This window comes from Malus domestica, chromosome 15 (assembly GCF_042453785.1).
Source record: "Malus domestica chromosome 15, GDT2T_hap1".
Lineage (NCBI taxonomy): Eukaryota > Viridiplantae > Streptophyta > Magnoliopsida > Rosales > Rosaceae > Malus > Malus domestica.
This window is the reverse complement of record NC_091675.1, coordinates 4,642,629-4,664,636: the sequence shown is the minus strand read 5'-3', so window position 1 is coordinate 4,664,636 and position 22,008 is coordinate 4,642,629. Positions and strand designations below refer to the sequence as shown.

General features: G+C 39.6%; 6 protein-coding genes and 1 non-coding gene across 7 annotated transcripts; 2 read left to right on the top strand and 5 right to left on the bottom strand.

Moving 5' to 3' along the window:
* Positions 1-1,018: 1,018 nt before the first annotated feature.
* On the bottom strand, positions 1,019-4,334 carry LOC103455886 (GPN-loop GTPase QQT1-like). The gene is made up of 10 exons (XM_008395499.4): positions 4,087-4,334; positions 3,944-3,988; positions 3,771-3,850; positions 3,081-3,155; positions 2,411-2,514; positions 2,147-2,303; positions 1,950-2,037; positions 1,774-1,846; positions 1,566-1,696; positions 1,019-1,397 (listed from the first exon to the last, which is right to left on the bottom strand). The coding sequence occupies exons 1-10, from the start codon at positions 4,176-4,178 to the stop codon at positions 1,322-1,324; spliced, it is 921 nt and encodes a 306-aa protein (XP_008393721.2). The 5' UTR covers positions 4,179-4,334; the 3' UTR covers positions 1,019-1,321.
* Positions 4,335-4,352: 18 nt separating this feature from the next.
* TRNAP-UGG (transfer RNA proline (anticodon UGG)) lies at positions 4,353-4,424 on the bottom strand. The gene has a single exon. It is a non-coding gene; the product is annotated as a tRNA-Pro (tRNA).
* Positions 4,425-5,903: 1,479 nt separating this feature from the next.
* Positions 5,904-8,258, top strand: LOC103415412 (LIM domain-containing protein WLIM1-like). The gene is made up of 4 exons (XM_008353747.4): positions 5,904-6,716; positions 7,339-7,435; positions 7,524-7,567; positions 7,676-8,258. The coding sequence occupies exons 1-4, from the start codon at positions 6,582-6,584 to the stop codon at positions 7,985-7,987; spliced, it is 588 nt and encodes a 195-aa protein (XP_008351969.1). The 5' UTR covers positions 5,904-6,581; the 3' UTR covers positions 7,988-8,258.
* A 154-nt stretch (positions 8,259-8,412) lies between these two features.
* LOC103415411 (F-box protein At3g12350-like) lies at positions 8,413-10,743 on the bottom strand. The gene is made up of 2 exons (XM_008353746.4): positions 9,601-10,743; positions 8,413-9,045 (listed from the first exon to the last, which is right to left on the bottom strand). Exons 1-2 carry the CDS (start codon positions 10,507-10,509, stop codon positions 8,563-8,565), a joined length of 1,392 nt encoding a protein of 463 aa, XP_008351968.2. The 5' UTR covers positions 10,510-10,743; the 3' UTR covers positions 8,413-8,562.
* A 334-nt stretch (positions 10,744-11,077) lies between these two features.
* Positions 11,078-14,797, bottom strand: LOC103455883 (exocyst complex component EXO70I-like). The gene is made up of 3 exons (XM_008395496.4): positions 13,821-14,797; positions 12,694-13,241; positions 11,078-12,254 (listed from the first exon to the last, which is right to left on the bottom strand). The coding sequence occupies exons 1-3, from the start codon at positions 14,742-14,744 to the stop codon at positions 11,438-11,440; spliced, it is 2,289 nt and encodes a 762-aa protein (XP_008393718.3). The 5' UTR covers positions 14,745-14,797; the 3' UTR covers positions 11,078-11,437.
* A 3,453-nt stretch (positions 14,798-18,250) lies between these two features.
* On the top strand, positions 18,251-19,661 carry LOC103400130 (NADH dehydrogenase [ubiquinone] iron-sulfur protein 4, mitochondrial-like). The gene is made up of 4 exons (XM_029095048.1): positions 18,251-18,409; positions 18,915-18,989; positions 19,447-19,476; positions 19,581-19,661. Exons 1-4 carry the CDS (start codon positions 18,251-18,253, stop codon positions 19,659-19,661), a joined length of 345 nt encoding a protein of 114 aa, XP_028950881.1.
* A 155-nt stretch (positions 19,662-19,816) lies between these two features.
* On the bottom strand, positions 19,817-21,523 carry LOC114819148 (uncharacterized). The gene has a single exon (XM_029093861.2). It carries the CDS (start codon positions 21,105-21,107, stop codon positions 20,022-20,024), a length of 1,086 nt encoding a protein of 361 aa, XP_028949694.1. The 5' UTR covers positions 21,108-21,523; the 3' UTR covers positions 19,817-20,021.
* Positions 21,524-22,008: the final 485 nt, after the last annotated feature.

Below are 22,008 nucleotides of genomic sequence, written 5' to 3'. Positions count from 1 at the left end.
TAGCAAATAACTAATTTAAATGATTCGTCACTGCTGGTCCATTCCATGCTAATACCAAATCTAAGATCCCTGAAGAAAGACCATAAATCAATATTATAATTTGTGAAAGCACAACTTGTGAAGCACGCAATATTATTTGAAGTGAAATCTCAAGATTATTGTGATGGGTGAGATATTTCAAATGTAATACGTCTTAATCATGTTTGTTAGTACTAATAGGATAACCCTCAATCTTATTGTTGAAAAAACGAGAGGCAATGAAATTAGTATTTGCTCTCGTGATAGTTGCGTTTAGTTGGTTGAACTATTGAAGGATATTTAAAATACTTCGACTTGCATAAATCTAATACGATATATCTTTTCAATGAATTCAATAATTAAATATGTCTTTTTATAGACATCATTGTCCGAAATAATAAATAAATATAATTTTTTTTTAAATATCCTGGCCAACTGCCAAGTCATTACGTTACAATAGGATAAGCTAAATTCAAATATATATCATAATTATTTTTTTTAGAAGAAAATATCTTATGTCGGAAAATTTGGTCACATTGCTGCTTAATTCGAATATGATTCTGGTTTTATACAATATTTGTTTGAATTTAATTATAAAATATATCATCATCTGCGCGATTCATACAGATAATCATTCCCGTCTCATTCCATCTAGAACAAAAACTCTGACATCCAACCTACTCACCAAGTGTCCCTACACCCACCCAAGTCTTCATTTTGGAGCGGGGCAGTTTTTCCACTTGAAAAAGGGGGCCCCAACTTCGTCACCCTCAGACATTTATGTCAACAACACTTAAACCATGTTAAGGGCTTCCAGAAGCCTTCAACATCTACAGAAGTGAAGGCATTTTCTTCACTTCACACAAGCAGACTGCCTGCGTGTGCTCCCGCGACTTTTACATAAACAAACTTGATATCCACTGACTACTATACTATACGTATACAGAAGCGAGCATAATTATTGAGTTCTTAAACAGATCATCGACATAAAAACTTAATCTACGCCGTTAAACCACAGTTTTGTTATAAAACCCACATCATCATATGCTCAATCTCTTTGGGAAACAGTTCTATGCAAGTAACATATTTGTATAAATAATCCGGCATGACTAAAAGGTATATACATCATACAAAAATTGTCACTTTAGCGGGAGTTGCCTGATCTTGTCGGCATAAAGTATCCATGACGTTGAGAATTCTTCCGATCTGAAGTCAGTGAGGGAACAGTCATGGACTTCTGAAGCATGCGACCAACAAACTAAGCTGTACTAGACAAGCATCATTCTCTTATACATACATATTATCAGTCTCTCAGCTGTTCATTGTCGTCGTCAAAAGTTTCGTCATCCTTCATGTACTTCTCTTGCACTGCTGCAACTGTGAGCTACTTTGTTAAGCGAAACAGAAAATGTCGTTTCTTGATAATGCAGATACTGATGTGGCTAAAGGACAATTCCAAATACTTTGTAGTATAATTCACAAGTATCTTGACAAGATAAGGAGCTACCCGCAAACTTTTTATTGTAGAATCAAAATAAAAAGGATATCTGTAATAATCCCAATCAACAGGACCGACTGCAATCTTGCTGAATTCTACGGCACTCGCGTCTATACCAGCAAAAATGTACCCATTGCTCTTGTCTATCAGTTTAACTAGATTCCCTACACTCTCTTTATCCTGAAAAGTAGCATGTGAGAACACAAGGCATAAAAAATTCAAGAGGTCGGGAGTAAAGTGGATAGGGACTGGCATGCCTGGATATCTAAGGTTGCAAAATTGACAAGACTGTAATCTTCAACTACTTCACAAAGCTCCTTAGTAAGCTTTCTGCAATATAAACAAGAAACATTTTCGTTATTAATAAAAATTAAAAAAAAAGCCAAGGCAAGATTTTCATAGTCTTTTCCCATAAGATCATATATAATCAAACCTGTACTTAGCCGAACGAGGATCCTGATCAATCTTGTACTGAAGATAAGATAAATCCTCTACATCTGTGAAGAAATCAAGGTTGAAAGCTGCGGAGATTAAAAAGAAAACAGTAATATGAGTCAGATATCTCAAATGTGATGTATAAGGAAAAAATGAAAAAAAAATAAATAGCAAAAGAACAAGCCATGACCATACCTAGCTTTCCATAACTCTCTATTAGATCAATCTTAGACAAGACATTTATGTGAGGGAGTTCCATATGAAGCATGGTTGATAAAGAGAGAATCAATGCACTAACATACTTTCCAGGATCACTGCAAAGATGGGCATCAACCAAATGCACAGCGGTCAACTGCATCAAATCAGGAAGCCATCAAGATAACAATCCAAGGGCGCATCCACTATCATGGTCCAAGTGAATGGTGCAAGCTATAAATATACAGAAGATTAAAATCATACCCTGAGGTTTAACTTCTTTACAAGCTTCATGATGACATTCTTGGCGTTCGAGTGAAGAAAGAATAGTTCCACTTGGCCGGGGAGATCAAAGAGAATATAATGATCTGCAAAGTTCATAACAAAGATAGGCAGCAGCATGGCACTATTACAAACTAGATGAACACCAACATTCAATTCCTTTCAAACGTGCTATTATGATGCATAAGTTATACCCGGAAAAAAAGAAGTAGAAACAAGCTAATTTTGCTTTCAAACAATAGTTAATTTTTTCCACAGGTTTCATTTTCATTCATATATTTAGGCATCATTGGTCAAACCTTTTAAGTTTAATACCGAACTATCATAAGATCCAATTGGAAACTGTTTCTTGCAATAAAATGCAACTACATGTACAGAAGTCCTCCCACCAGCCAATACATGAATACCCTCGGAAAAGCTGTACAAGCGTACAGTGTTTCATCTAAACAACATGAAAAACACAATTGCAACAAGTTCAAGAATCAATAATATAGCATGGAAAGATCACGATGAGACTGGACGTCTGAATATAGAAGGGGAGGAAATAACCGCGATTACCATCCCCTCAGGTTAACAAAAAAAGGATTATCATGATATCAATGTCCAGAGCCTGAACATTCTAACCAAGTAAAGCAAGGCAGAACACACCAACCTTTCATAAGAGGTTTCAACTTCGCCTCCAACCAGTCAAAATTCTTCTCTAGATAATCCATGCAATACACAAGACCTGGATGAACATGATGAAAGAAACTTCAGTAATTGCAGCCCAGACAAAGCATCATTTGTTGACTCTAACAAAAGGGCATACTTCAGCACCAACTAATGGGTTAGTCATAAACTCAAGAGGATCTCCGCAAAAAATAAACAGGAATACATGATTATAAACCATCTGATGCACAACACCATTTCAAGCTTTACATGTTTTCATCTTGATCAAGTACATCCACAAAAAAAGGTATCAAGTGACTTCATGTTTTATGGTATAGAAGCTCCTTGAAATGCAGTTGTTAACTGTCGTGCTGTCTATCTATCGAGGATTTTAGCACCTTTTACTCCATTTAGCTCACTCCCAAAAATAGAAATAAAGGAAGAGCTTTTATGATGTCAGTAAACGGAAATCGTCCTTAAAATGCTTAAATAACAAAAATAAGTCAGTAACCATTGTTCCTACCATCTAACTTCTCCAAATGTCACCTATTTTCGAAGGAAAAATTCGAGAGTCCAATAACTTCCTATCTTTCCATCGTTTTCCTTCTTCATTCCCGAACCAAACAATTTCTACTCTTTAATTTACCCAAGTATTGAACTTTTATAGATTCAATAAAGAACAGTAAGAGCTCACCTCCATTGGGACCAAGAGAGTGCTCCACCATCACATCACTGAGTTTTACAAGATCCTCAATGTTCACAGCACATTCATACCTATATTCACGTAAAGGCTCAACATTCTACATTGGAATGCAATGCAACAGTGCAATTACGAACAATAAAACACGAAAAAACTGGAAAGGATACGGCAATGCATCGTTGGCAGGATCCAAATTCACAACTGCAACTTTCCTGCGAGCCGAAAACGATGAAATGGTCGATGCAAACATTGAGAGAGATTCAAAAACAAAAAACTGTAGCCACCCATAAATCAGAGTGAAATTTTTTACCTTCCGATGAGCTGGAGGAACTGAGACATACCGTTGCAGTAAGTGGTCTTCCCTGACCCGGGCGGGCCGATCACCACTTGCCCAAAAACCATTTTTGGGTTTCAGGGTTAAGTCGCCGGAAAACCGAGAGGAGTGATTGTTCAGGGCAATGCAATCGAAGAATCGAGAGGGTTTTAGGGTTTTAAATTTGGGGGCGGTTACTGACGGACTGAGTCGGCGGCGAAAAGGTAAAAGGAGGTAGAAATTAATAAAAGTGAAAAAAAAAAGGGGCATTCCGAGAATCGAACTCGGGACCTCTCGCACCCAAAGCGAGAATCATACCACTAGACCAAATGCCCTGTCTGTTTCTTACCTGAGAGTAAAATAAATTATTCCATAAATATGAAAGAACACGTAAATGTAGCCATGGAAAAGGTATCCCAATGGCTGCGGGGCCCATGGTTCTCTCTCTCTTGGACTTTTGTGTCCCATGGTCACAATTCGGACGAGCTTTTATGTCAGTTCACTTTCATGCACATGCGATGAGGTCCTACTACGGAACATAAGGTCAATATGTTGGTGTTAATATTTTTTGTAGTATATTGTTATTAAAAAAACGTATCTAACATGTTATTGATATTGTTCTTTATGATATCAATGCACATGAAACGTTATGGACACAAAATTTCTGACATTCCCGGTGATTTTTGGCTGGCCTTTAAATCAATGTTTGAACTAATAGATGGAGGAAGACTATATTATAGCTCACATTAGGCAAAAGAAAAAACTCCAATGTGGGACTTCCACAAATTTGCATGGATGAAATTTGGAATAAGATTTGTCACCATGATCGAGTGTGGTGAAAGATAAAAAGAAAGACTAGGTTAGTACCTCCATCATTTCAGACTCATGTGCAATGTTTGAAACCTAAGCTAAGACATGTTTTCCTTTTCTGTACTTAAATTCGAAAGCCTAATTTAAAATAGATTATAACATCAATTTGAATCAAACAAAAACTAGGCAACTCGGAGGATCGAGCAATTCTAACTATTTACACACAATTCAAACTATATGGAAATGATTTTTTAGCAAAACAGTACTACGATACGTTGATAGATTGTCAATCAAAATGCTCTGTTAAGTATGGTTGAGACAATTTCACTTAAAAGATTTAACCTTAATTCAGAGGCCATGTCCATCTTTATAAAAATGAATAATATTTTGTCTACTCAAAAGATGCATGACTCCTACTCAAAACTGTTTATTGTTGATTCATAGAACTTCATGTTGCGATCATAACCGTTCAAATTAATCACCTTATAAAGATCGTATTTGGAAAAAAATCAATTAAAACTAAGTCTTTGAATTATATAAAAACAGATGAACGGAATTAGTAAAAATCATTACGATCACTCTATGTATTTGTTATAATAGAGTTTTGACTAAACAATCTTAGTTTTAATTCATTTTTCGCAAATATGATATTTGCAGAGTGTTTCATAATATGAACGGTTCTGACCCATCAACACAAAATCCTTCGAACACAAAGAGTTTTGAGTAGAAGTTCTTATTCATCCTAAGTAGCCAAATATTGTTCTATAAAAAGAGTGCAATCATGGAGTAAAAAAATATCTTTGAGAATATAAGCATGCAATGCAAGCCAACTAGGCAAGCAAATGAGATGATGAAGAAGTGCTGGCATTTGATGGCATGGAGGCATCAAACTTGGGAGAAAAGTCACAAATTTGATGCTTCTAAGTTCAATTTTTTCAAAAAGGGGTTTTTGGGTGTTACCCAATGGGCCAATATCCACCCTTACATGTATCCCAGTTACTAGTGTCCCACCCCTAATTTAGCTTCCAACTTAATTAATAAAAGCAAAACAAACCAACTTATTAATTAGTAGTCATTTTATGAACAAATTTAGGCTCTTTACACAACACCACCCAACTAATCAACTAAGAGCTCGATTAGAAGTATTTTTGTAATGACTGTAAGCGTTTTTTATATTCAAAAATGTTTTTCGAACTAATTTTTAATAAACATGCAAGTGGATTCTGAAAAAAAAAATGAAAAAAAAAAGAAACGCTTAAAATGCTTTCTAAAAAAAAAGACATCATATGTTGAATATATCTATTACATATTTACAAATGCAACACTCGTTCAATAAAATATATATCATGTTGTGTCTTTGATTACGTGAGTTTCTTTTCAAAAATTCATTAGAAAAAATCAGATCAAATGCATGGTTTAGATGGCGAGGAAGATAATTAAGAAAAATTATCTAGTGAGAGCGGTAGGTAGGTGCTTTGGAAGTGGGACAACATGATTGCTAATTGTAGCAGCTAACTTTAATCATATTCATCCCAACAGCATGACAGTTGTGCTTCTCTTTTGGTCTCTGAATTCCCATTCCCCCCTCCAACCCTAATCATCTCTCTCATTCCATTTCTCACATCTGCCCTCCTTCTTCTTATTCTCACAGAGAGAGAGAGAGAGAGAGAGAGAGTGGAGAAATGGCATTTGCAGGAACAACTCAGAAGTGCATGGCTTGTGACAAGACTGTGTATCTGGTGGACAAGCTCACAGCTGATAACCGAATCTACCACAAAGCCTGCTTCCGATGCCACCACTGCAGGGGTACCCTCAAGGTTAGTTAACTTACGCTGCTCTAAAACTAAAAACGAAATGGTTATCAAACGACTCTTAAAATCTATGTTTTTCATGTTTGGGGGACGGAATGTTGAATTGAAGCAAAATGTAGCAAAACCGGTCTCATATTGCTTGCACTAAACCAATTACTGCAATAATTAAGGGTTGTTTTCTGCATACTTTTCGATCTGATAGACGTTCTTGTTTAAAGTAAACTTGCTTTGTGGTGCTTAATGCTTATCATGAACAAGTTTTTTTCAACATTGAGAAATTTCAAATTTCACCTGCATCGTGATGTTATAAGATCATAGATTAAACCATAAAATTTGATATGTGAATTGTTCAAATGCAAGAACAGAACTAGAGTTCACAGATTGACAAACTTTCATCTATTACATATAACTCCAAAGAGTGAACAATTAGTCAGAAATCGGACTCCGGCCATTTGATTCTACCAGTTATTCTAGCATTGTTCTATGCTGGAATCATCTTATATCGACTTTGATTTTTAATCTTCATCGGTAAGTTGTTGAAGAATGATTCCGATACAGAAGATTATATAACTACTTTGCATTTTTGGTTTTCATATACAACTCCATTTACAAATTGATGAATTCGCAGCTTAGCAACTACAACTCCTTTGAGGGAGTACTCTACTGCAGGCCACATTTTGATCAGCTCTTCAAAAGAACCGGCAGTCTTGACAAAAGTTTTGAAGGTAAAATCAAAATCCCGCTTCAATAACTAACCTTCCCTTCTCTTCATCGCTTAAGTTGATCAACTTATGTTTCAATTTCCTTTCTCAGGGACACCAAAAATTGTGAAACCAGAGAGACCTGTTGATAATGAGGTATAAATTCGTCCGAAAATCTTTAAATGCTTGCCTATGGATTACACAAGTTTTTAACATCTGCTGATCATCATCTTTCGATGGTCTCGATGGTGAATTGTTTTACAGAAACCTGCAGTAGCGAAGGCTTCAAGCATGTTTGGTGGAACCAGAGAAAAGTGCTTTGGCTGCAGGAATACCGTCTATCCAACAGAAAAGGTGTCAGTGAACGGAACTCCTTACCACAAGATGTGTTTCAAATGCACACATGGAGGGTGTACAATCAGCCCATCGAACTACATTGCACATGAGGGCCGGCTCTACTGCAAGCACCACCACACCCAACTCATCAAGGAGAAGGGAAACTTGAGCCAGCTTGAGGGTGACAATGAAAAGATCGCCGTGGATGAGAATGGCAGAGAAGTTGCTGCTGAAATATGATTCGAAGACAACGGATGACTCTATTTTCAATTGCCTTAGCATCCGTTCTTTAAGCCCAGGCGTGGTGTTGCTGTCCTTCATACCTTATCATTTTCCTGCAAGACAGATGAGTCTTTAAGTATTAATTGAAGCGTGTGGGTTCATTCATTTGTTGTGTTTAGTTTCCTCTGAGGTTTGTGAATGCTCAAATGAGATGCCAACTCCTATATTTTCAATCTAAACCCTATTGTTTTCATGCTTTGAAATTTTGAATGAAGGATGAGGATTCCCATGTTTTGAAAGCAATAAAACATGCAGATGTGGGAGTGCCCACACTGGCTAGAACCGATGTGCTCTTCTATGCACTCGAGTTCGAATCTTCGTTCCCACATCTTAGATTGCTTGTGTCAAAAGAAAACAATAAAACTAGAATACAAATTCAGATATGAGCCAACTGATTATTGAACATCTCATTAGATGATTCTACAAGAGAAAATCTGAAATGCGAATAAATTCAGTCATCGGAATTATGACTGCAGTTTAATTCTGTACAAAAATAAACAAAAAAATGAAACATTCCGAAAAGAGTACATTCGTCACGACAAAGGATCCACGGTATCAAGAAGACAACCATTTTTGGCAACATGCTTCAAGTCTCTGATAAAACTATCTTGAAGGGATCCAAACCCAAATGTTCCATCCCCATACTGCCAAATCCTTCCATGTGCATGCGGTGGGTTAGGTCCGACCCAGTCCGGAAGAGCTAGATCATGACTGAAGTTTATGCGCAGAATGCGGGAGACCCCCTCATTTCCCGTGAGCGGGAGATGCTGATGAGTGTGATCCTCTGCTGCACTTGGTCGAAGATGTACACGACTAGTGTACAAATTTTCTTCCTCTGGGGAAATCGGAGACTCAATAAAAGTAGGGCTCGCTGCCCAAAACACTGGTTGCTTGCTGATAAAACGCATTAAATGGCATAAATTTTCCGACGGGTTGCAAATCTTTTGGCAGGAAATGCCCCCAATGTTATCATATGCAACAAGGTAAAATCCCAAGGCCATGTCATCATAAATTCCCTGCAGTTGGAAGAAGATGAGAGGGTCAGTTGAATAGTTGTGCTATACTTGAAAACTCATCCGAATCCACCATCTTGTAATGGCACATTATAAGCAAAGAGCGAAAAGAGCAAAACCAGTTAGTTAAAGCACGCTGATCCGACTTTCCTAACTCAGCAACGAGACTTCTAAATAGTCCCGTGTTTTTGTTACACTCGGTAGTTCGGAAATTCTACTCAAATTGATTGATGCAGCCAGATCTTCGCTCGCAATTCTCATACATGACAACAATTCAATGAAGCAATAACACTGTCAGAAATACAATCAATGGAAATTCTTGGAGAGAACAGTCCTATTTTGTTTCGGAATAAATTCGGGTGCTAAATCTAAATTCCAAAATACAAACTAGATACAATGCAGTCCTCCAATAATCAACAAACACTTCACAATAGGCGAAATCGAGATCAAACTGTTAATGCTGTCTATATAAAAATGGCATAACATCTCTTGAGGCAATAACAATCTTCTATTCAAATTTTCAGCTGAAAAATGGCAGTACAAAGAGAGAGAGGGAACCTTCCAGAGGCCCTGCAAAGGCCTAGCCGCCGTAGGCGAGCAATCAACAATCTTGACATAATGCTGAGGCTCCAGCTTCCTCCTTGCTTTCCTTTCCTTCTCTTTCCTCCTCTGCCTCCTGGAAGATCTATCCGCACCCGGGCTGATCCGGTTCGCAAAGTACTGATATATCTCCACCACCGCCTGGTCTGGCGAGGTCCCCGGAGAGCCACTACCCTCGGCGGCTCCAATCACATCCTCGTCGACCACGCCGCCGTTTACGCGGCCACTCCCTGAGCTCAAACGTCTCCGAGCCCCAAAGCCTGTATCTTCCTCCACAACAAAATAGGTCTTCCCCACCAATCTCACATTCAGCGGAACCAATTCGTTCTCCGGAAATTTGAACCGGTCGGAATCCGCGAAATCTTCCAAAATCTCGGGCCGGCCTTCCGGGTCCAGAAAGTTCACGACTTGCCCCTCCGGCGAGAGGCTCATCCACAAAAACGGCGCCTTTACGACGCCGTACGTGCCGTCCTTGGCCGGAGATACTCGGAACCCCGTCACGAACGACGGGCCCCACTCGAAAAAAATCAACAGCGGCGATGTCTCGACGCCGCCCTGGCGCCAGAACCCAATCAGATTCTCCCAATCGCTGAGGGTCTGGTAGAGATTCCTGTACGTGATTTTCCCATTTCCCCATTTCTTGATCTGGGTCTTGGATCCCCACCTGCGATAGCACATGTTGAACCAGAGCTTGACGTCGGATTTGCAGAGCGAATCGAACCGTTTCGATGTGCAGGCGAAACTGGCGACATCGGGAGGCGTGAGGAAGGAGAGGATGCAGAGCTGTACGTCCTCGGGGAAGTCGGAGAAGTCAATGGCGCAAGCCGATTCGTCAATTGCGAGACTTGGGTCTTTGATTGTCGTCATTTTCGGATTTGGGAACTTGGGGCTGGTTTTGTTGGGAAAGTTGTGAATTTTCTGGGAAAATAGTTGGGAATTTTGAGGGGAGAATTGGTGGGAAATATGGGTGTTAGGACAAGGAAATGAGAAGGTGTTGTGTTGGATTGGATTTGCGAGATTCTTCGGCAAGAAGGAATATTCTCTTTCTTCAACCTGCTGCAGCACAGAAGTTTGAAGACCACCACGTTTCAGTGCCAGTAAACTGACGGCGTTTGTTAGGGTACAAGTGTAATTTAGCAGCTCGAGTCATATGTGGCACTCTTGAAACGTGGAGGCCCGACGGCCCAAGCAGATAAATACTCACCCAAGGCCCAACAATTCCAACCGCGCACGCATGGCGTGATATGAGTAGGTTGATGGAGGAAACCAGTCAATCAGACCACATGATCGTTTAGATGAAGACACTCAAGTGTCATACAAAGGAATTTATATACCATTCTCTTGGTGAGGCGGGGTGGATGCCTGGGTGGACCGAAATCCAAAGAGTGGGGCTAGTTGTGGTATTTTTGTATCTTATGTTGAACAACACACTATCTGATCATTCAAACTTAAGAATTTCTCAACTTTACGAGAGAAAGATAAATTATATGTACTCAGATGTAAGTATAAATACTTCAAACAAATTGAATTACATGTCTCATCCAAGCATGTTGCCCAAAGCATTCTCTCAAGCCACATGACGCAACCCATTCCTTCATATGGGCAAAAGCCCTAATGGAGCCACTCAAACCTCGTCACAGTAGCATTGTAAGGCGGCATTTGGCTATTATCCTCGAATCAGTGTCTACTGTCTAGTGATCAAAGCACACCCATGCGCAATAGACATAGATCATAAACAATGCCCGAAGTGATCACAATACACAAAAGTAATCAAATCCAACGACATCAAAAGCTCTCAAATGTCATTAGTACTTGATCTGGACCGTCGATAGTCCTTCACCCCACCATCCATCCCTGAGCTCTCACCACCCGTCCGATCCTTAGACCCTCTCCGCTTAAGCTTCCCATCCCCACCGTCAAAAACTTTCTCCAACAACTCCTGAACCGAGTCAGGACCCAGATATACCTTCCCCTGCAACAACCCCGAGAACGAGTTCACGAACTCGGTGTATGCCGGAACCACCAGCTTAACGGTAGCCGCCCTAATCTGCTCCCGCAAATCAACGTCCGGAATTACACAGAATCCCCTGTGCCTCTTCGAAATGTCGCCCAAGCCCTTCATGAACGCCTCGATTTTCACCCTCACCAGCACCGCCTTCGCTTCCTTGCTCTGCTGCTCCTCCAAATCGTCCCTCTCCAGAATCCTAACCAGCGGAGCCCACGATTGCTTCTGGTACAAGTAAGCGGATTCCTCGGCGACAACCTTGTAGTTGTTCCTCAAGTAGCCGTCGCCCAACAGCTTCCCGAGCTCCGTGTTTCTCGTCCTCATGTAAATGTACCAGTACGTGTTCATGCCGAACACGTGTGGCATGTGAATTGAAATGCCGATTTTGTCCCTGTCCCGGCTGTTGTTGTTGTAGCTGGAACGTTTCGACTCCACGTTTCTCTGCAGAGCTTCCATGATGTTGCAAATGGCGTTTTTGAGTAGATTCTCGTCGGTTTCCGGTTTCGACAAGATCCCGGCTTTCCAGATTTGCTCCGTTCTGAGAACTTTCGCCATGGGGACGCTGTAATTTTCAGTTGCTAAGTATTTCAAGTAGTTCACTGCGTACCTGTTGAAGGATGTAAAAAGTCGCACGTCAAATAAAGGTTGGAAACATAACATTGAAGCATTGGTGCTTAATTTACGATTGGAGCTCTTGCCTCTAAATTTTAAATCAATTAAAACTGATATCAGAATTTTATAAAATGTAGAGCATTGGTCCTTGAAGTCAACTTCGTGAGAATTTTCGTCAAAATTAAGCACGTAAAATGCAGGTGAGTCTTTTTAAAGAGCAAATCGAAGAAATGAATGTGCATGCATGTTGCGTTCTTAATTTTGATGACATTCTAATGAAATTGAGGTTTAATAACAATAACCAATATGCTACATATTTTTATCAAATACTTTTAATAAATTTTAATTCAAAAGCTAAAGCTACAATTTTATCATAGTTCAAGAACAAATCCTTTAGTTTACTGCCAATCCGTCTCCCTAAAATTTTGACGTACCTTACTATTTTCGGCACCGAACCGTCAGGTGGTGGAGGCAATCCATCAGAATTGCCTTCAATTTGAAGCCCAAATTCCCAAAAAACTTTACTCGAAGCATGAACAAGAAGCTTCTCCAGCTCCCTGAATCTTGTACAAATGTCGGTTCCTGATTCGCCATCAAAAACTTCTGAGAATCCAGCCTTCAGCTTCTCTAGGGAATCAAACATGTCGAGGAGCTTGAACAACTTCTGTGGTTCTTTGCTGCTTTGGGCAACGCCTTCGCCAAACCGGAAGAACACCGCCATGATTTTGTCTGCGATTTTGGCGAAGCATTCTCGCCATATCAGTCCTTCGACTCCTTCCATTATTCCTCCTAGGACTTGTTCGCAGAGTTTCTTCTCCGATACGAGCACTGCTTTGACTGCGAGCTCGAAGTGCTGGATCCAGAGGGTTATGGCTGTCTCCAAGCTCTCCCATGGTATTTCATCTATTTCTTCTGGTGTGTGGGTTTTTAGGTAATCAGGGTTTAGCCTCATTAGTGCTTTGGCCACTCTTTTGTACCTCACCTGTTGAACGACAACAAGCATAACAATTAGAAATAAAAAATAAAAAAGTTACAGTTTTTGTTTTTGAAGTGGTCTATTTCAATTTTAATTGCACTAATATTGTAGTCACTAGTCGATTAACTTACAAATTTAAAGACATAGGCTTATTAAATCATAGAACAGTTGAAGATATTAAGTCTTACAAGTCTCTTTTAATTATTAGAGGCCGTTGAGACTATAAAACCATCTTAAACGCAATCCCAATCATTTTCGGTCTCAAAAAGTGTTGAGAACATGTAATAGTACTAAAAATTCATTATCATATCATGTTGAGGTCACATTTTGTACGACCCTAATCCCTCGGAATAATAGCTAGGGGTGCTGCTCACCCTAATATATGGATAACAAATCACATAATTAACAACAACAAAAAACATTTCTACAAGTGAGGAAAAAAAAATAATGAAAATAACTTGAAAACTTTGAGTTTTAATCAAAATGACAAAAAGATGTTGAAAGTGAATAATACTAAAAGTCATTTTCATTAAAAGTGAGCAGTACTGGAAGTGTTTCGTTGAAACTCCATCTAAACCAAGTTACCTTAACATAAATATCGATGCATATATCCAAGCAATCATCGGCAGCTAGGGTTTGTGAAATCCTTCTCAGAAGTTCAACCTCCAACTCAGTCCCCAAAACCGAACCAACGATAGCCATCTCATCGCTCCGATCATCTTTATCCGAAGCAGCCTGCAAATCCACCACATTCCGATGCCTAATCTGCTCCAATATACTCTCATACTCGTCCTGCAAATTCAACAGCGCCTCATCAAGCAGCCCTTCAAACCTCATGGCGTCAACCTCTGTCTCGTACAGCGCCTTGAGAGTCACCAGCGTCTCCCTCAGCCGGTGCGTTCTGTACTGGTCCGTGGCCTTCGTCCTGCTCAAAAACTCCACCACTTCCTGCAGCCTCTGAATCACCGGCTCGCCCTCTTCACAAATACAGTTAATCGCAATTTTCAATTGGTCCACGCAGTCCACGTACTTGACAAGCTTCTTGAGCCGTTTCTTCATTGACTTCTCGCTCAACAACTTCTCCGAGAGATCCAAGAGCTTATCCTGGATGGTCTCAGATAGCTTGAAGTTGTGAAGAAGCGCCAAAGCTGGCGCGACAGCTCGGTTGATTCTGGTTTCCAAGGCTTTCGAGGCCATGGCTAGTGATTGTAAAGGAGCTACTCTTCTAGACGCAGTTAGAAGCGTTTCGTCTATGACTTCAAACTTGTTGTCCATCTTTTCAAGATTTTCTTCCATTTCCGCCGTCGCTCGTAGGATAGTTTTCAAATCGGAACATGTTAGCTCGAGATCGGAGAGCCTTGAATCGGCTGATTTGTAATTAGACGCCATTGTTAAATGCAATCTAGGTTTAATGGCTTTTTTGTATTGTGTCTCTGTGTGTTTATATGATCGTTTATGACGAAAATGATGTGTTTGTGGGGGCACAAAAGGACAAGGAAGTAAAATCATCTCGATGCAAACTAAGAACAAATGGCATTTGTGTGTTCAAAACGGACAAATGGTTAATTCTGGAAAGTAGTGGAGGGGAGTAGTACTCCGCCGGTAGAGAAATTATTAGGCGTGCCAATTCGTTGTTTGTAATGTACTATTTTAGTGGTGAGAGATCTTTGGTGATCAAAACACGGGATGATATATCACGTGTCATTATGTAAATGGTGAGACATATGTGTGTTAATAACTTAAAAAGTAAAATTTCTCACCACTTATATAAAAATACGTGATGTATTAATCGTGTTTTGGTCACAAAGAAAAATTTATTGTTATTTGTTATAATACGATAAAAATAATCATTAATTTGTCGTACTTTTTAAAATATATTAGCTAAAAATAATATAGAATAAATTACATAATACCTCTTCAGGTTTGAGTCCAATTATAACCTCATACAACATCTTTAAAACATTTCAATCTCATACATTTACTTTTTTTTTTTCAATTTCATACAACCGTCTTTTTTCCTGTTAGTCCTTATGCCTACGTGGCTGAAGCAAGTCGGACATGTGGATTAAAAAATTAATTAGAAATTCAACTAAAAATTTGAAAAGATAATTGAATAATTAAAAAATAGAAAAATGTTTCAAACACCCAAAAATTCATCTCGTCATGTTCTTCCATCTCCACTTGGTCCACTCAAGGACCAGAAGTCCCAGTAGAAGCTCAACCTCAAATTCAACGAAGCCACACTGAGATCTAAGCCTCTGATGGAAGGCAGAGGTCGTTCAGAAGTCATCGAAGGTGAGCTCGACGAAGCCGCATTAAACCTAAAGCCGAAACCCCCAAAACCCAGATTTCGCTGCCCTTCAATTTCGTTATAAGCGACCAGTCGAATACCAAAATCCCCAAACTCCCCTTCGATTTCGTTGCTGGATGCGTCTTGCAGTTTCGATCGATGCCAATTTGAGGTTAGAGTGAAAGAATGAGGAAGAGAAAGAAATGGATGAGGTTGTTAGGATCAAGTGGGAGGGCAGCAATGGTGTTTGTAAGGGAGGGGAAATAGGTTCCACCTTTTTTTTTATGGGTAATTTGTTTCAGATCTTATATATATTTTTGGTTGATTCTTGTGTTGAAAACAAATATGGGTACTTTTTTTTTTTTTATGGGGGAGGGGTTGTTGTTTGATCATGCTACTGGTTGTTGTTTAGGTTGCAGATGGGGGGAAGAAATGGGTAGCAGGTGAGGACACGACTTGGAAGAAGAAATCAAGGCAAGGTTTTGAGGTGGTGAGGAAGGTGGGGCAAAATTCATAGTGAGGCCTTGGGGTTTTCTGGGTTGCTTCAGGCTTTGCAGATGAGGAAATTGATGGTGGTGGTTATGGAGGAAGAAGCTTTGTTGGTGCAGAAGTGATGGGGGATGGGGGTGGTTATGGTAGAAGGGTGGCTCGGGTGGGGAAAGGGGTGGTGGTGGTGGTGGGAGAAGGGGTAGCTCATGTGGAGAAGAAGAAGATGAAGATTTGAGTTCTTTTTTCTTTTTCTTTTTAATTAATTATTTTAATGTTTTAAATTTTTTATTAAATATTTAGTCACTTTTCACAAATGTATCAGTCACGTCAGTACAAATGATGACCTTATATTTGTCACGTCATTACTTAACGGTTAATTTAACAGATTTTTTTAACAGTTGTATGAAATTGAAAAAAAATAATAGTAAATGTATGAAATTGAAATGTTTTAAGGATGTTGTATGAGGTTGTAATTGCACTCAAACCTGAGTTGGTATTATGTAATTTACCCAATAATATACACAAAATAAGTTGAGCAAAATAATAATATTATGTAAAGAAATACCATTACACGAGTAATCTTTTTAATCAATAAAAAATTGTGCGCATGCCAGTATACCGTCGTCTTATAACATAAATGAACGACCTAATTTATGTCTTATTTTTCAATAAAAAAAAACAAATATACCTGTTTTAATTGAAATTAAATAATAACGCCTGGATTATTTATACACCAAAAAATCCGGCCGGTGGATGAAAGAATGAATCCAAATGACGATTGTGACTGTTGGGGTACGGGCCATGCAGCTACGGCAAGCCAGGTCCATCTTCACATTAAAATCATGCCATTTGGGCTTTCTGCCGAATTAAAACTTTTTTTTTGATACATAAAGATTAATAATTAGGAACATGTGATTTGCATTTTTTTTTTTTTTGGAAACGGAATATGTGATTTGTTTATAAGAAATTTTCATGAAAAGCTTCCGGTATTGTTTACTTTAATGAAAAATCACATTTTTATATTAAAAAATCAATCATAGTATTATTCATTTTACCTTTTATTTTGTCTTTATTGTTAAAACTCAAAATTTTCAAATCATTTTCATTAGTTTTCTTTTGTTTATATTCCGGTTTGAAACATGTTTACGTCTTGAGTGGTGCCTGGTTTGGCATGAGATCAGCCACATACTTTTTTTTATTTTTTATTTTTTTATCTGACGAATTTTCGCACGGCAAGAGTGAGTGGAACCAACATCTGTTCTCGTAAGCCCTGCGGCAAATGCAACAGCAATATCCCCAACGGATAATTTTTTTCAAAATTTTAAATTAAAATTAGAAAGAAAAAATAACTAAAATACGAATTAAAATTTGGAAAAAAAATATGAAAAATCCAAACCATCTTCTTCACTCCTACACTAAAAATCTAACATGTCCACTATTGATCAAATAACTTAATTATAAAAGTAAAAATACATATATTTGTGAATTTAATTGCCTATTTTATTTATTTATTTTAAACAAACGTTATTATCTATATTAAGAAAATGGGGTGGGCATAGACTTACAATGGGCAAACAATAATGTGGTTCAAATTCGTTTTTGGCAAGAATCAAACCTAAAACCTCTCATTTACTAAGAATATTACCAAACCGTACTATTAAGTGACAATTGCCTATTGTCAATGGTAAAACAGATAATATTGCACAAACACAAATGGAGCATTTTTGCTCACCACTATAAACGATGTGCATGTTTATCATATACATATATCTAATCAATTGACATGTGTTCTTTCAGTTAACCTTAGTTATTTTTTTTTCAAAATTGAAACATTTAATGTGACAATTAACTAAAATAAGATAAAAGAATATATATCAATTGATTAGGTGTATGGTAAGCGCACACCTTAATTATGAAGGTGATAAAAAATGCCTCGAAACACAAACACTTTACAGAAAAAATGGTAATTATCATTGGGCTGGGCTTGCCTTGTCGAACTGATCGGATTGGTGTTAGACCAACCTTGCGTTTGGCAAATAAATGAACGATCAAATAAAACAAAAGCAAAAATGAAACATGGGACGTGGGGATAATTATGCCGCAAAAGGACCAACTCCAGAACCTTCTTGTAGTAATTCCATCAAGCATTCGTAGTCACGCGATTTGGCTTCGTCACGGAACCCATTGTTGCGCTTTCGCCTGAGAAGATCCTCGAAGCTTTCCGCTCACAGAAAAAATGGCGCGACCTCTACGACACGGCTTCAACGTCGCCCGAGCGCACGTGCTTTCGCGGCCGCGATGGGCGTCGTCGCAGTCAGCGGAGGCACTGGTGGAGGTCAAAGTCTCCGACATAGGCATGATATCGGGAATCCCCGAACAGCATCTCCGACGAAGGGTCAGCTCTTCAATTACTCGTCGTTTTTAAAATTTTAATAATATTCTTTTTAAATTTGAAAATTTTGATTTATTTTTCAAAATTTGGAGAAAATTTAATCCTGGATTTGGGTGTGATTAGGTTATAATCTATTCGCCTGCTCGAACTGCGACCCAACAAGGTTCTGGAAAAGTCGGGAAATGGAAAATTAATTTTCTTTCGACGCAAAAGTACGTATATTGATGTCTTAATCATGTTTTGCATGCATAATTAGGTGATGTTTATAGTTAATTTCATCGATTTTACATAATTAATTGTGTATCTATAGTATAGTTATCTCAGCTGTGTTGTGCGTCCTTGAAATTTTATGAGCAATATTGGTTGATCTGGAATTCCATTATTGGATGCTAATTATTGAAGAATGTAAACATTCCCAATTGGAAAATTGACGAAATAAAACACAATATGAAAACTAACTGCACCGAGAGCTTTTGCGATAAAACCCCACACCTGCCATGTGGTGAAGAGGAGGGAATATGCAAGATATGAGAGTGAAGAAGCTGCAAGGGCATTTGCTGAGAAATATGGCTGGGATTATACGGTCTGTGCATCTTTAAGTTTTGATCTTTCCGTGATGATAGAACTTCAAAATGTTTTGGATTTTCTGTAGTTTTATCATATGTTTAAGTAAAAAGGAAGGCTTTATGCTTAGGATTGGATTGAATTAGATAACTCACTATATTCAAGATGCGTAGATATCTTATGTTAAAAGGAAAAAATGACAATTTTTGTCCAACTTGAAACCTATTCCACCCAATCCCCAATGTTAGATTATGAGGGATGGATCAGTTTCCTTGTATAATCCCTTATATCACCTCAAAATAGAAACTCATTTACCTCCACCTGGTAACGGACCTTGAATTTTATGAGTTATCCAGTCCAATCCTAGGCACGAAATGATCCTAATGTTCCACAAAATTTTTGTATGGAATTGAATATATTGTGTGGAAATTGACCAAAATTATGTACATTCTTGACACAATGAACTGTATTTGCAGGTCAGGAAGCGTCACACACCACTTTTGAAGGTTTGAAATTCTCCTACCAACTTATTTGAAGATGAAATAACTAGTTTCTCCAATGGGATCTCAGAACACTTCAAGTATCATCTAAATCTTATGACCATTTGTAGGCTAAGGCATATGCAGACAACTTCAAGTGGAAGGGCCCTGATAAGAGTGAGAAGACTGCAGCTGATGCTGTAAACATCTGAGAACGTTATTTCCTCCCCCAGAATGTCCTTACCCACACCTGCAAATGCCATTGTGCGCGGTACTTCAGACCAATAGCGCAAACAATGGCGTCAAGTCGTGGGTGTAGGTAACTCTCTCGTTCAATGCTATCAGTACTTATGCTTGTGTGTTAGTACTTGTGTGTGATTGTTGTATTGGAAAATAAGTTGAGATGAACAAGCATTTTTTCTCTCTTAGAAAGCTGGCCAAACTTTACATATACTTCCTCTGGCTATATGCACGCATAAAACATATATATACTAGACACTTAAGGACCTAAGATGCATTGTTTCCCCTAGTGAGCTAGCTACACTACTCCTCATAATTACTGTAGAAAATTTTCAAGCACTTGACCTGGAGGACTGACAACCCTCCCTGCTGTGGGTGTGGAACCTCCATTCAAAGAGGTAGTCCTTGGACTCACAGGACAGCTTCATCACGTCACAGAATGTGTTGATCGTGTGCTTGTTCATCTCGTTCCCCCATTCAATCCTCACCCAGCACGAAAACCCGTTTGAAGAAACGGGCACCCCGGAACCAGAAAGCTGCAGACTGACCTCCCCGCTGATCCTCTTGCCTCCGAACCGCCCATCTCCGGCCACGATGACATCAAGCCATGGGCACTCTGGCTGTCCCACCATCTCCTTGTAGGCAGAGTTTGCTATCCTCACTTTTTTGTGCGAGTCTGATATGACTGCTGGCAGGGCTTTAGACTCCATCTCCTCCTCAACGTCATCTGGTTTCTTAGGAGCTTGCGCTGCCGGGGCTAGACTTGGGTCTGCGCTGATGCATCCGACACTTATGTTGGAACCTACCAGTCGAATTGGCTGCGGCTCTATGACATTGTTGTTTGTTGGTGGAGGTGCAGGGGAATTCCCCTGTAGTTGCTTGAGCAGATCTTTTTCCTCTGGGATTTCAGCCGCTACGATGTTCAAATCAATCAAATTCTCCTCTCCTCCGCAGGGTTTCATCAACTCGAGTTCTGCCGGAACCACTGCTTGGTTTGTGGCAATTGGGACCGACGACGGAGGGATGTATGGCAGAAGAGGCAGAGTCATCAAAGCGGCGGTGTTGGCGGTGTCGAAGCTTCCGTAAAGCGCACGAGCAAAACCGTCCAATCTCAGATTTTTCACCGGAGATTGCACATGACAATGAGTGGAGAATCCTAGCATGTGATGACTCATCTGCCTCTTAAAGGTGATGGGAGAGAGAGCGGTTCGACCTCGCTTTCGAGTCCTGGTGGGTCTGGCCTGGAATCGTGGCCAGAGGTTTCTAAGGTAAGAAGAGTCCCTGATTTTCTGAGACATGGACGGTTTATCGCCTGCTGGGTTTGCTGTTATCTCAGGTTGCGGCGCTATGGGCCTGTATCTGGACATAATCTCAGCGGTTTTTTCCGCGTCGGTGTAGGGGTTCAACGTCTTGATCATGTTATGGCGGTAGGCGGTTCTCTTCGCTAACGCCGGCCTACCAGCTGTTCGGTAATGACGGTGGTGGCGACGGCGGTAGGGAGGCAAAAGAGAGAGCGCTGGGAGACATGTAAAGGAAGGAGGAAGGGATTTGGGAGGAGGTTGGTGGGGGGGGGTTTAGAGAGGGATTGGAGTTCTTAAGAGTGAGACTTGACCAATCAGAGAAGGGCAGCATAAATGGAAGAGTAAGAAGAGATTGACACTTGGAATTTTACGGTGGGTACGTGTTTGTGAGGGCTCACAGAAAATATGTCCATGTAGGCAAAAATTCTTAGGTGCTCTGGTACTCCGATTATTTTAATCTTTATATTTTAATTTTTTAATTGCAAACAAGTATTTAAAATATGTGGATACCGGGTAATCCAGGCCACTGGCCAGGAGGATCTCGCCGGGCCTTTCAATCACAACGATTCATCATATATCGTGCGGTTATAAATTATTATAAATTTTTTTAATTTAAAATTGAATATAAACAATATTTGACAAAAATTGATTGCACGATATACGATGAACAGATGTGATTAAAAGATTTCGGATCCTTACTCAATCGAGGCATTCAAGGAAATATGCCATGTAGGACTTCGGTTGGGTCCATTTTTCTGTGCTGGGTATAAGGCTCGGTACACCCACCAATCAGACGCCTGGCTTTGCATGCAATTTTCTCTAAAACTGGGACCCTCTCACGACAACGTGTGTGCGTTTTGGCCGCCATACGTGGAATCAGATTGGTGGGTGAAGGCCTCATAAGGTTAAAACGTTACAGAGAGAGGGAGAGAGGAGAGAACGGACTATGAGCGGCGCGATTTGAAAACGTGGTCTGTGCAGCTAGGGCTCTGCGTGACGCTGCGATGCTTTGGGTGCT